The sequence below is a fragment of the Zingiber officinale genome, chromosome 6A (assembly GCF_018446385.1).
Source record: "Zingiber officinale cultivar Zhangliang chromosome 6A, Zo_v1.1, whole genome shotgun sequence".
Lineage (NCBI taxonomy): Eukaryota > Viridiplantae > Streptophyta > Magnoliopsida > Zingiberales > Zingiberaceae > Zingiber > Zingiber officinale.
This window is the reverse complement of record NC_055997.1, coordinates 104,721,484-104,733,062: the sequence shown is the minus strand read 5'-3', so window position 1 is coordinate 104,733,062 and position 11,579 is coordinate 104,721,484. Positions and strand designations below refer to the sequence as shown.

Here is an 11,579-nt window from a genome sequence, read left to right as displayed (position 1 = left end):
TCCTGAAATAATAATAACAATTATGATTCACACGGAAAGAAGACGAGAAGAACAAACCGAAGGCGAGATCCGATCTCTACTTTTCCCTACTCGCTTTATCGATCCCTACTTCGATTCCCAGCCCCAGCTTCTCGATTAGGATCTTTTCCACCTTCGCGAGGTATTACTCTCTTTTACTACTCTCTTTTCTAGTTTAGATCCGGAGCCTGTGGTTTGATTGTTTTGACGAATTCATTGTCCTGGTTTTATTATTATTATTATTATTATTATTATTATTATTTGGCTTCGAAGTGATTGAAGTAGTGATTTATAGGGCCTTTTGTTTTCTTCTTTTGTTGCATTTGTTTGTAGCTAGCTCCAGATGGTTTAGCTGCTGATCTACTCGGGGAGAGGAGTATTGATATAGTTTGCGATGGGAGCTCGTTTCTCAAGATTACGGCCCTGTTGTTGGCGCTCACAGTTCAAGGGGACTGTTCTTGAAGCTCCGGATGTAGGTGAGTTTGTGTTTGGAGGAGAATGAACTTAAGATTGTTTGAGGTTTTGGTGATTGTGAGCTGCAGGTAGTAGTGGAAGCAGTGATGATGGGTGTTTACTTGTTTCTGTTACAGAGAGTGAGGAGAAAGGTGAGGCGTATGATCTGCCCCCTTTCCAGGAGTTTTCTTTTGAGCAGCTGAGATTGGCTACGTCTGGGTTTGCGGTTGAAAACATTGTCTCGGAGCATGGTGAGAAGGCCCCGAATGTTGTTTACAAGGGGAAGCTGGATGCACAAAGGAGGATTGCAGTGAAGAGATTTAACAGATCAGCTTGGCCTGATACCCGCCAATTCCTGGTACTTGTTTCACTCCATTTTGAAGTAATATGAACTGCCCATTTGTTCTGAATGTAATCAGTTATGGGTGGTGGATACATGGAACTTGACGTTCATCTTAACATGCTTTGTTTTTGTAAATTTATTATCAGTGTCCTGATTCATGTGCTCCTCTTTTTAGTCAGTCAATAGGTTGTTTGAATGATTATAAAGGTGCATGTGCTTGGGACATTTGGATGATTTCACAGTCTTCAGTTTAGTGACAGTTCTAAATTAGTGAAGGTATACTTGATGTTCAACTCTCTTTTCAACTTATAGGCGAAGTTTCAAGTTTGGTCTGCCAAAGAGTTTGCTAATATAGAATCATGGATGTTTGTTAATGAGAGATGTATTATTGAATAGGTGAAAATTTTCAAATGCCTGAAACTTTGTAATTTAATGTTCTTATCACAATCTTAGGAGAAATAAATTTACTCAGGCATGTTTAGTGTGAAAAATACTTAGTCAAGGTACCTTTATTTGAAAAAAAGGCTATTAAGTATCATTAAGTTTGACTTTTGTACTAGACAGGATCTGTGATATACTGTGGGCTTCATCTCAATATGCACGATTTTATATTACCAAATATTTATTGACATTTTTCCTGAAACTCGGTTTCTGTTCACAGAATTTTTACTTCTGATAAATGATAACTGCTAAGCTTTGATTTCTTACTTGCTATTGTTATTGTTTAAAAAAATGCCTATGCTGAGAATGTAATCTTTTCCTTTAGGAAGAAGCAAGAGCTGTTGGCCAGCTTCGAAACCACAGATTGGCAAATTTGCTTGGCTGCTGTTACGAAGGCGATGAGAGGCTTCTTGTGGCAGAATATATGCCCAACGAAACACTTGCAAAGCACCTTTTCCACTGTAAATTCCTCAACAGCCAATTACTGTTATTTTCTGTTATTGTTCACAAGATAAAAGAGTTATTGCCATTTCCTATTTATTTCAATAGTTGTCTATTACTCAAAATTCTCCCAATAACCCATAGTTTGGTTTTGGGAAACAGCCCATAGTATTACAGAAAAAATGAATTTTTGTACAAAAAAAATATTATGATTTAGCTCCTATGCATTGGAGTAATGTATTGAAATATTTTTTTAATATTATACAACAGAATCATATGTGAGTGAAACTGTTCTGCGTCCTTATCTTTAAAGTATACTATCCTTGTATGTGGTTGTCTTTCTAGTTGAAGCCATGTAAGCAGTTGCCTCAGTTACTTTACCCAGAATCTCTCTAGTTGCATGATCTCAGTCATCCAAAAATGCAGGAGAAAACCCTAGTATGCTGTTGTTATCTACAACCAAAATCAAGGTTATTAAAATTCTTGAGCTATATCCTTCTATATCTTCTCAGAAATCATAATGTTGACTTATTTAGGTAGAGTCTTCATTTATTACTTATCCTATTGGTTTTTCTGGTTCCTTACTTTAGAAATTGGAATTGGTAGGAAAGGATGAAGCTTCAATGCTTTTAATGGCTTTCTCTGTCTGCATCATGATTGTGTCTAATTTATTTTACTTTACAGGGGAATCACAACCAATGAAGTGGCCTATGCGACTAAGAGTGGTCCTCTACTTGGCGGAGGCCTTAGAGTATTGCACCAGTAGGGGCCGTGCACTCTATCATGATCTAAATGCCTACAGAGTTTTATTTGATGAAGTGAGTGGTAATGTGTAATGTAATATATCAGTTCTCAATGATGACATTTTTTGCATTCTTATCTCAAATTCTAAACATAACGGTTGTGTTGCAGGAATGTAATCCCAGACTATCATGTTTTGGCCTCATGAAGAACAGTCGGGATGGCAAGAGTTATAGTACTAATTTGGCATTTACACCTCCTGAATATTTGAGAACTGGTTTGTACTCTTGAAAAACTTCAGCCTTGCAATTTGTCTCTCTAGTTGTCAGTTTAGATGCTCACCATATTCCTCTGGAATCCCTCAGTAATATCATGGTTAGAAGCATTGATTGTTAATCCAATTATGTATAATTTTTAAACCACAAATTTATAAATTGGGTGTTCTCGTAAAGCTTAATTTTTTTGAATTCTTTAAATCTTAATCAATTTATTAAGATGCTATCCAGTGTTTTAAAAAGTGGTCTAGGTGATCAGAGATGCAGCCACCTATACATATGCAATAGGGAAAACATCCGATACAATGTATGGGATTAATTTCAAGAAAGCATATGGGGCTTTATATGCTATGTGAGACCTACATATTTGGAAACACCCAAATACCTTGTACTTGTGTTGACACTTAACAAAGAATAAGGTTTTATGATGTTTTTATCCTCATATAAAGATTAGTTCTTATGATTGTGAAACCAAAATCTGAACCAAATCATATAAAATTCTAGATTAAGAAAGCCTATGGGGCATGTATATGCGTTGTGAGATCTGCATATTTGGACTCCACCAAATTCCTTGCTATTACTTGTTTTGATCCTTCACAAATAATAGGGTCTATGAATTTTTTCTCCTCTTATAAAGATTAGTTCTTTTGATTGTGAAACCAAAGTTTGAACAAAACATATAAAATACCTTATTATTAACTTGTGTTTGTCCGTCACAAATAGTGAGGGTTTTATGATGTTTTTACCCTCCTAAAGATTAGTTATCGTGATTGTAAACCCATAATTTAAAATTTCATTTCATGTTGGCTAGCACAGGATGCACAATTCTACACATGCATGAAATTGAAACCAATTAACAAGTTTTCAATTCATATTTAGATATATGAACTTAAACCCAAATTAAACCTAATTTTGATCCAATTCTAGGTAGTTACTAATTAAAGGTACAATTTCGGCTATTTAAAGGATTAGATATGACAATAACTATATAACATAAAGTATAATTATATAGTATAATATGTAACTACATATATAATAAGTACATTAAGCAATGAATAGACACATGCAACTCATCTTAAACGATTCACAATTATCATATTCATAGACTTCCTTTGACTATGGTTCTGTCATCATTGGAGATAAATCAAAGCTTTGTGATTGTATCAATATATTAAACTTACCGTTTCTAGTTCTGGTTAGGCTTTTCCAATTTTCATTTATCAATTAAGGAATATTGTTCGACATGTGCTTTTATAATTCAATTACTAAATGATTTTGGGAACAATATTTTATCTAGACGGCGGAAGATTATATAGTGTTGACTTTACTAGGAGTCTAGGATGCTACAAGATTCAGTGCTCCCTTCATCATGGGTTTATAATTTCATTCTTTACTAGTTGGCATGCGTGAAATATATTGTTCCGCTTGTCAACGGACAAACTAAACTCACCAATATTATGAAACCTATCAATGACGATGTAAGGCTTTACTTGAGGATGGCATTGGCGTGAAACTTCCCTCGAGGCTTTCAGGGGGTCCGCTTGTCAACGGACAAACTAAACTCACCAATATTATGAAACCTATCGATGATGTAAGGCTTTACTTGAGGATGGCATTGGCGTGAAAGGGCTAGGCGACGTATCGTATGCAAGTATTGTATGGCCATGTAAAGCCTTGCATACGATACGTCGCTTAGCCCTTGTAGCCTTTTTTATAATTTTAGGTTAAATCCCTTGTTTTTTGGTCAATATTAGATTACAGGTATGACTAATATGGATAAATGATTTAAAAATTTTCTTTTAGTCAAGAGATTTCAATGCAATATCTTGTATTGTGCTAATTCTGTTTTTCACATGTCACTTCTGCATAATGCCACATGTGATCTCATTTCTGCTAGTTGATATGCAGGAAGGGTTACACCAGAAAGTGTCATATATAGCTTTGGGACTTTGCTCCTTGATGTTCTAAGTGGAAAGCACATACCTCCTAGCCATGTGAGTTGTGTTCTTTCATGATTCACTACATACTTGATTTCTCAAATACTTTCTAATGTCCAACTGGTAGAATGCCCACTCACTATTTACAACACATTTAACTGGTATACTGCTGTTCTATTTCCTTGCTTAGTGTTGAAGATCAAGAGATAATGTCAAAGCACATGCAATTGCTAAGTCTGGTTGTTCATGGAAACACTTGGATAATTACCTGGTGCCACATTTGGATAAAGTTTTCTAAAATTTATCTAATAAGATGCTCATATGTGAGGTCTTAGTGCTAATAAGTGAATAGAGAGAATTTTTTTTTGATAAGTTTATGAAAAAAGAGGATTGATAGAAATTGAAACAGATTAAGAATTTAGTTTAAGAATTTCCATAAATATTGTTACGGTCATTTTACAACTGATTCTAGAAGTACACCGATTATATCAAGAAAATTGGCTTGGGCCTGAATTTGAGACTTGTAGCTAGATGAGCACGAGTCATTTTGAGTTTTATGAGGTTTATTGAAATTCTTTCCATTCATTAGAGGTAGACACACTTTGGTTGAGGTGGACCATGAGTGGCTTGGGTTTGTTCAAGGTGTGCATAGTTCAACTGAAGGGCTTGAGTTTGTGATTTGTACCTAAATAAGCACAAGTTATTTTATGTCTGGACGAGGCTAATTGGAATGCTTTCCATTCGCTAGAGGTAGACGTACTTTGGTCGAGGTGGACCATGAGTGGGCAAGGTGGACCATGAGTGCACTGAGTTTGTTCAGGGTGAGCTTAGTTCAACTGAGGCAAACTATGGCCAATTAGGTTGCCTGAGGTGAAAGTAACTCACCCGAGGCGAATAGTCTTTTTTGTTGAGATGTAACTTGCTTGAGGCATTCGAAGGTTGTCCAGGTAAGGTGGCTAATAAGTTTAGAGGTGAATTGGGGGTCTTAGCGATTAATTAGCTTTGTCTTAGAGAGACACTAAAGTCTAGTGGTTTTTTTTTGTCTCTTTGTGTGGAGGATGCTCTCCAAAGCTCACAAAAGGCTATGCCAAATGTTGCAGCGCTCTCAAAAGGCTTTGAAAAAGTTGTTTGTTATTGTAATATTGCTCTTGCATACACTATTGAGTCGAGTGACTTTAAATAACATTCAGCTATTGCCCCCTCTTGCCTTGATTTGTGTGTGATGGTAACTTGAGGCAGCATTTCAATATTAATGCAATGCCTCCCTTGTATCCCATCATTAAGGATTGCCTCAGTATTCTAGATGGAGCTTGTTGTGGAAACTAGTCCCCTCTACTTTGCTGTGGCAAATTCTGCCACACAGGTGAGGCAAGCTTGGGATTCTAAGTTCTCATTGGTCACTTTATCCAAATAAGATAAACTTCGTTAGAAATATCAAATTCCATCCTACTTGATGCCACCTCTAAGAATGATAGGGTTCACAATTGTTCGTTAGGGTGCACCACCTTTTTCTAGGAATTCTTGGATGCTAAGCTTTGTTTTCATCTCCTAATTTTATTGTTCAAGTTTTAAGCTGTTGGGATCTCATCACAAGTCATTTTCCCCATCTCATGATATAATTTAGTTGTCCTAGTTGAGGGGAATAAGCTAGGTTTAGAGTTAAAGCTAGGCTATTTTGTCAGGGCTAACAACTATGCCTTTAAGAATGCCGTTACATTATTTTAGCTTCATTTGCTTGGAAGAGCCTTGGAATTCACTCTTTTATCTAGAGGTGAAGAGGAAGTTCTTTGTCTCGTCTAGTTTGGCTGATCTCCACTTGTTGGACCTTCTTTGTTTTGGTTGTCAACATCTTGCTTGGACTTGCTCCAAGGGAGATCCAGGAGGCCTCTAAGCGCATTAATACCTCCATCATGCTCCAACGTCTCTTGGAGCTGAAGGTTTGATTTGCATTTCTTTGCTTACGCTTCAAAGTACTAGTTGATCTTTATTCTTCTTTGCAGACATGGACTTTAATTTGATGGTGTACTTTGTCAAGGGATCAAAGGAATCCTTTTTGAATAGGCTCCCTTTGCAAGCTTAATGTTGGCGGGCCTTCTTAACACATAAAGTGTCTCTATCACCAAATTTAAAGGTTGTTTGATTGTTTGAGATGCATAATGGGGAAGAGACGATCTCCATTTTGGCTATAACCATAGCCCCACCTTAGTTGGGTTCCCTTCACCTAAAGTTGAGGTATCTGAGCCAAAAGCCTAGTCTTATTTGGGCAAGCTAGGATTGCTCCTGGACAAGGAGGGGTGTGGACAACCTTGACCTTTGCTGAACATCCTCCAACTCCTTGGTCGGAACATGGAAAGATTCCTCTTGAGGGGAAGGTAATATGGGTAAGGTGGAACTTGCTCGACATGGACAATCTTTAGAAGAGTTCAAGACTCACCTGACATTACCATGATGCTGCGATGCTGCCCTTGCTGATCAAGAAGTTGTATATGCTATCTATCACAAATTGTGGACCTAATGCTCAGGAACACTGCCATTCTTTTCCTTTGATGACTATCTAAAAGTGAATCAATGACACTAGGGTGCATATTATTACTGAAGGAAGTTGAGTGGTTGTAGGTGAAGAATTACAAATTAGAGGAAGGTCAACTTGATCTGAGTTACATGTTATTTTCTCATTTGGTGTCTACTTCGACTTCGGTTGTAGTAGAGTTTAATTTTTGATCAAAGGACATGTACCTAAAATTAATGAAAATGTCTAGGTAGCGAATGCTAAGGGCACAAGATAACTCTCTTTAAGGAACTCAATTAAATAACCTGTAACTTCGGGAGAGGAGGGCTTCCTCACAAAGGGATGGCAATTACTAGGCCTGAGACATTTTCACAGAGAGTCGATGACTGAAACCTCAGTTTGTAGTTGTTGTAACTATAATGGTCCTAATGTAGCATGATTTATTGTTGGGTAAGTTCCGACCCATATGAAAAGGCGTAACTCGTTGTTTCGTAGAGAGGCCCAGGGAAATAAACATGTTTGTGAAGATGTAGACTACATGCACCTGGACAACAAGATCTTAAGAAGCTGTCAATTTAATTTCATCCAGCCTTATCCCTCTCATCAGCTCACTTGACTTTAATTTTTGCAAGGATCAGTTCAACCTAGCATTATGGGAGTGAATGATAACTCTCATTTAGTTATAGAACCTTGAGACATTTCAAGTAATACAACCTTCATGAAAGGAAAACTTATAGAATTTTGTGCTACATGATTGAAATCAAGTGAAAGCACTTTGCATTTGTTCATTCTGTGGGCTGTCTGACCTTCATCTTTATCATGACTAACTCCCCACCCTAAATTGTCAACTTAATTAGATTAGTAGAGTTTATTGACTTTAGGTCATTTACATTTTCTAACTTAAGCCTTCAAGTGTCTCTTCTTAACTTGTTATATGCCTGAGCCATTGCCTGGCTGAGACATTCAGCTCCAAATTAAAATCTAATTTGGCCTTTAGCTCTTATGCATTTGATATTTGAGCAAAGAAGGATGACATTGGTATGATTACAGCTAATCCAAGCAGAAAATCCAACTTATCTCTTTTTAGTAATGGGAATTTAAGGTTCTTATATTGTTGCACTAGATTTTTGTTGGCTTATGTGTATGTGTTGTATCTAAATTTGTCCAGAGATTTTCTTGCAGGCCCTTGACTTGATACGAGATCGTAATTTCAATAGTCTGACGGACTCTTGTTTGGAAGGGCAATTCTCAGATGAAGATGGGACTGAATTAGTACGCTTAGCTTCAAGGTGCCTACAATATGAACAGCGTGAACGCCCTAACGTGAGGTCAATAGTACATGCATTAACTCCACTCCAGAAGGAGACTGAAGTGAGCAACTCCCCCCATTTCTCTTTCCATCTTTGTTTGGCTTTCATGATGGGGTTTTGTCTGTCATTGACCCTTGCACTTGTACTTTGTTGTTACCTGTTAATCAAACTAACAAATAAGCTTGATGTTTTAAAGTTTTTTTAGTTTAGTTTAGTTTTATTTTTTTAGAATAATCTGGGTGCACATTTCTCCTACTCATATTTGTGGTTTTATGGAGTTTTCCCATCTTGCAAGTTACACTATGCTTACTCCAGTGTATATCTGTGCCATCAATATGTTTTAGAAATTAGTTTATAATCTGGATTTTAGATCCATTATAAAGATCTACATGATGTGTTCTGTAGGTCCCTTCTTATGTTTTGATGGATATCCCTTGTGGTGGTGCATCCTCAATAGAATCACTTTCACTTTCACCCCTGGGTGAAGCTTGTTCCAGAATGGATTTGACTGCAATTCATGAAATATTGGAAGCACTTGGATACAAAGATGACGAGGGTACAACAAATGAGGTTTGCATATGAGAAGTTTTCTTTTTCTTGACCTGAAATAGCAGACTTGTATGCATACAAGAATATATGAATATCGTGCAGATGTTTCATCTGAATATTTCTACTACCATCTCATGAACATAGTATGAACTGATTTTCCAGGCAAGATTTTGATTGAAATTCCAAATAAATATAACATAATTACATTTATTCATTTTGCTTTAGAAGATGCGTATTTTGACTTCCTCAAGTATCAACCTTGCCATTTGCCTTTAGTTTGTAATGCATTTTTCTATTTTGCACCTCACTACTATAGGGTGTAAGTTTTTCTTCCACTTTTAGTATATCCTCTTAATCATTTACTACTGTTGTTGTATTCTTAATTCTCCAATTGATGTTTGCTTGGCAAAATTAGCTGATTTTATTTCAATACATCCAAATGCCACTCTTCAGATATAACTATGGCTTTATAATTGGGATCTGGAAGTATTTTAACACGATATGGAATTTTGCTCAAAAAGGCTCTTGATGATTGAGATGACTTTAGTTGGTCTTATATTGTTTTGATAATTTTGTTAATGATTTGAAATAGAATCATATAATGCCTAAAGCATTTCGTTGATTTTACATATCTCGTTCATTTCCTTTCTTTTAGCTGTCATTTCAAATGTGGACGAATCAAATGCAAGAAACACTTAACTCAAAAAAGAAGGGTGATACTGCTTTCAAGCACAAGGATTTTACTACGGCAATTGAGTGCTACACCCAGGTAATTTATTCTCGTGCTCACTGTCTTTATTGTTCATATTTGTGCTGGCAGAAACATTCATCCATTCTGCTGGTCATCAAAAAATACACCACCACATTTAACTAAGGGTTAGAAATAAGGCCATGTCCTAATATCCCAACTCTCTGAAAAGATTGTATCGATGTAACTCTATTATCTCTTGTAAGTTGTATAGGAAAGTTCAATAATGAACAAGCATGTTTTCTATTAGTTGCGTTAATTTTGCAGTGCGATAATAACCAGACTCCATATGTAAATTTGTAATCCAATCCTGTTAGATATTAAAGTCCAAATTGTTTCTCTAGAGAAACAAGGTTATGCATTTTAAAGATACCATTTTTTCACATTGGGAAGGCCTTAGATTATCTCTTTATCTGCTATGAAGGTTTAAGCAGGAGCATGCGACCAAATGAATTGTTCAATGCAACCACATTCTGGAATAACAGTGAACAGAGTAAACATTGCCCCCAGAAAGATGTAGATCTAAGTAAGATGTTATATCATCAGAATTCTCTTATAGATGACAAAAATCATTAAGTTAATGCCTATTGTATGTTATCATACAATATAACTTCCATATTGTGAACTTTAATAGTAACAAAAATTTTCTTATCGATGTCATTTTGGAAATATTGGTGCAAGGTTAAAGCGATAGTTGAATCAATTGATCTCTTGTCAGAAATAAGGAATTGTGTTTGTTTGTTAATGCTAATATGATGAGCCCCTGCACTTGTTTGCCTCCTTACATTCTTTCAAAATCCATAACTTCTACATTCAGATACATTGATACTGCACATGAAATTCTAATGACCACATACTCTGTGACATGCAGTTTATTGATGTTGGGACAATGGTTTCGCCAACCATTTTTGCACGCCGTTGTTTATCATATCTGATGAATGATATGCCACAGGAAGCTCTTAACGATGCAATGCAGGCACTAGTTATATCGCCTACATGGCCAAGTGCATTGTATCTTCAGGCTGCTACCCTTTTGGCTCTTGGGATGGAGAATGAAGCTCGAGAAGCGCTCAAAGATGGTTCTTTGCTAGAAGCGAAAAGGAGCGGGGGGCGTTAAACTAAGACTAAACACTCACAAACTTCAAATCCTCAGAATTTCAGATCAATGCCCCATGATAATGGACTGTATATCTCATCGTTTAAAGACAATATTTTGAATGTCAGAGATTGCCATTGTTATAGCAATAGGCTTGATTCTTTGATGGGCCCATTGTTCTAGAGTTGCGCCACATTTATCTTGATTGAGGTTTAAGTTGAAGCATATTTAGCGATTTCTAAGTTGTCATTTTTCGAAGTTCGTTTGATGTAAGTCATAACCCTTTCAATTTGTATTGTGCATGTATATATGGGGAATCGACCAAAATCTTCGTGAAATTAGAATGGTTAAGTTGTTTCCCCTATCCATGTAAATGCCCGAACTTGCTGATGAACATGTAATGGTGTACAGCAGTTGAATGATTTAATTCTTGTGTGGCTTTCTTCTCTAATATCATTAAGAACGTAACATTAGCAAATAATCACGAAATGCTTATAAAGTAGTAAAATAAATGAATTTAATGTGAATGACCTCCATGAATTATTTCACCTGCAATTAATATGTTTATAACAAACAACGCAGTAGTTTGTATAACGATGACACCAAGAAACGTTGGACTAAATATTCTAAATGGTACCGTGCATGTTAGGCTAACTTTGTTAATATTATAATGTTCATGTTTACGTTAGGGACGAGCATATTCATCTATGCTCACCTT

At 36.3% G+C, this 11,579-nt stretch overlaps 1 protein-coding gene across 4 annotated transcripts; it reads left to right on the top strand.

Moving 5' to 3' along the window:
• LOC121997230 (probable serine/threonine-protein kinase BSK3) lies at positions 1–11,312 on the top strand. Of its 4 annotated transcripts, XR_006116251.1 has the most exons (12): positions 1–160; positions 352–494; positions 609–829; positions 1,581–1,716; positions 2,381–2,514; positions 2,609–2,714; positions 4,621–4,706; positions 8,341–8,529; positions 8,874–9,038; positions 9,673–9,786; positions 10,190–10,291; positions 10,637–10,778. XR_006116251.1 is itself a non-coding variant. In XM_042551543.1 (11 exons), the coding sequence occupies exons 2-11, from the start codon at positions 413–415 to the stop codon at positions 10,880–10,882; spliced, it is 1,479 nt and encodes a 492-aa protein (XP_042407477.1). In that variant the 5' UTR covers positions 1–160; positions 352–412; the 3' UTR covers positions 10,883–11,312. The 4 variants fall into 4 exon arrangements, 3 of the variants coding, with proteins under 3 accessions (XP_042407477.1, XP_042407478.1, XP_042407479.1); XM_042551543.1 differs by lacking the exon at positions 10,190–10,291 and having other exon boundaries at positions 10,637–11,312; XM_042551544.1 differs by lacking the exon at positions 10,190–10,291 and having other exon boundaries at positions 3–160; positions 356–494; positions 10,637–11,312.
• The last annotated feature ends 267 nt before the right edge of the window (positions 11,313–11,579 follow it).

What these genes read in the sequence shown, in the direction of transcription:
- LOC121997230 (XM_042551543.1), top strand. Translation starts at nt 413, where the DNA reads ATGGGAGCTCGTTTCTCAAGATTACGGCCCTGTTGTTGGCGCTCACAG. An exon ending in CACTCCAGAAGGAGACTGAA is followed by an intron (nt 8,530 to 8,873) that starts GTGAGCAACTCC and finishes TGTGTTCTGTAG; the next exon opens with GTCCCTTCTTATGTTTTGAT. An exon ending in CAATTGAGTGCTACACCCAG is followed by an intron (nt 9,787 to 10,636) that starts GTAATTTATTCT and finishes TGTGACATGCAG; the next exon opens with TTTATTGATGTTGGGACAAT.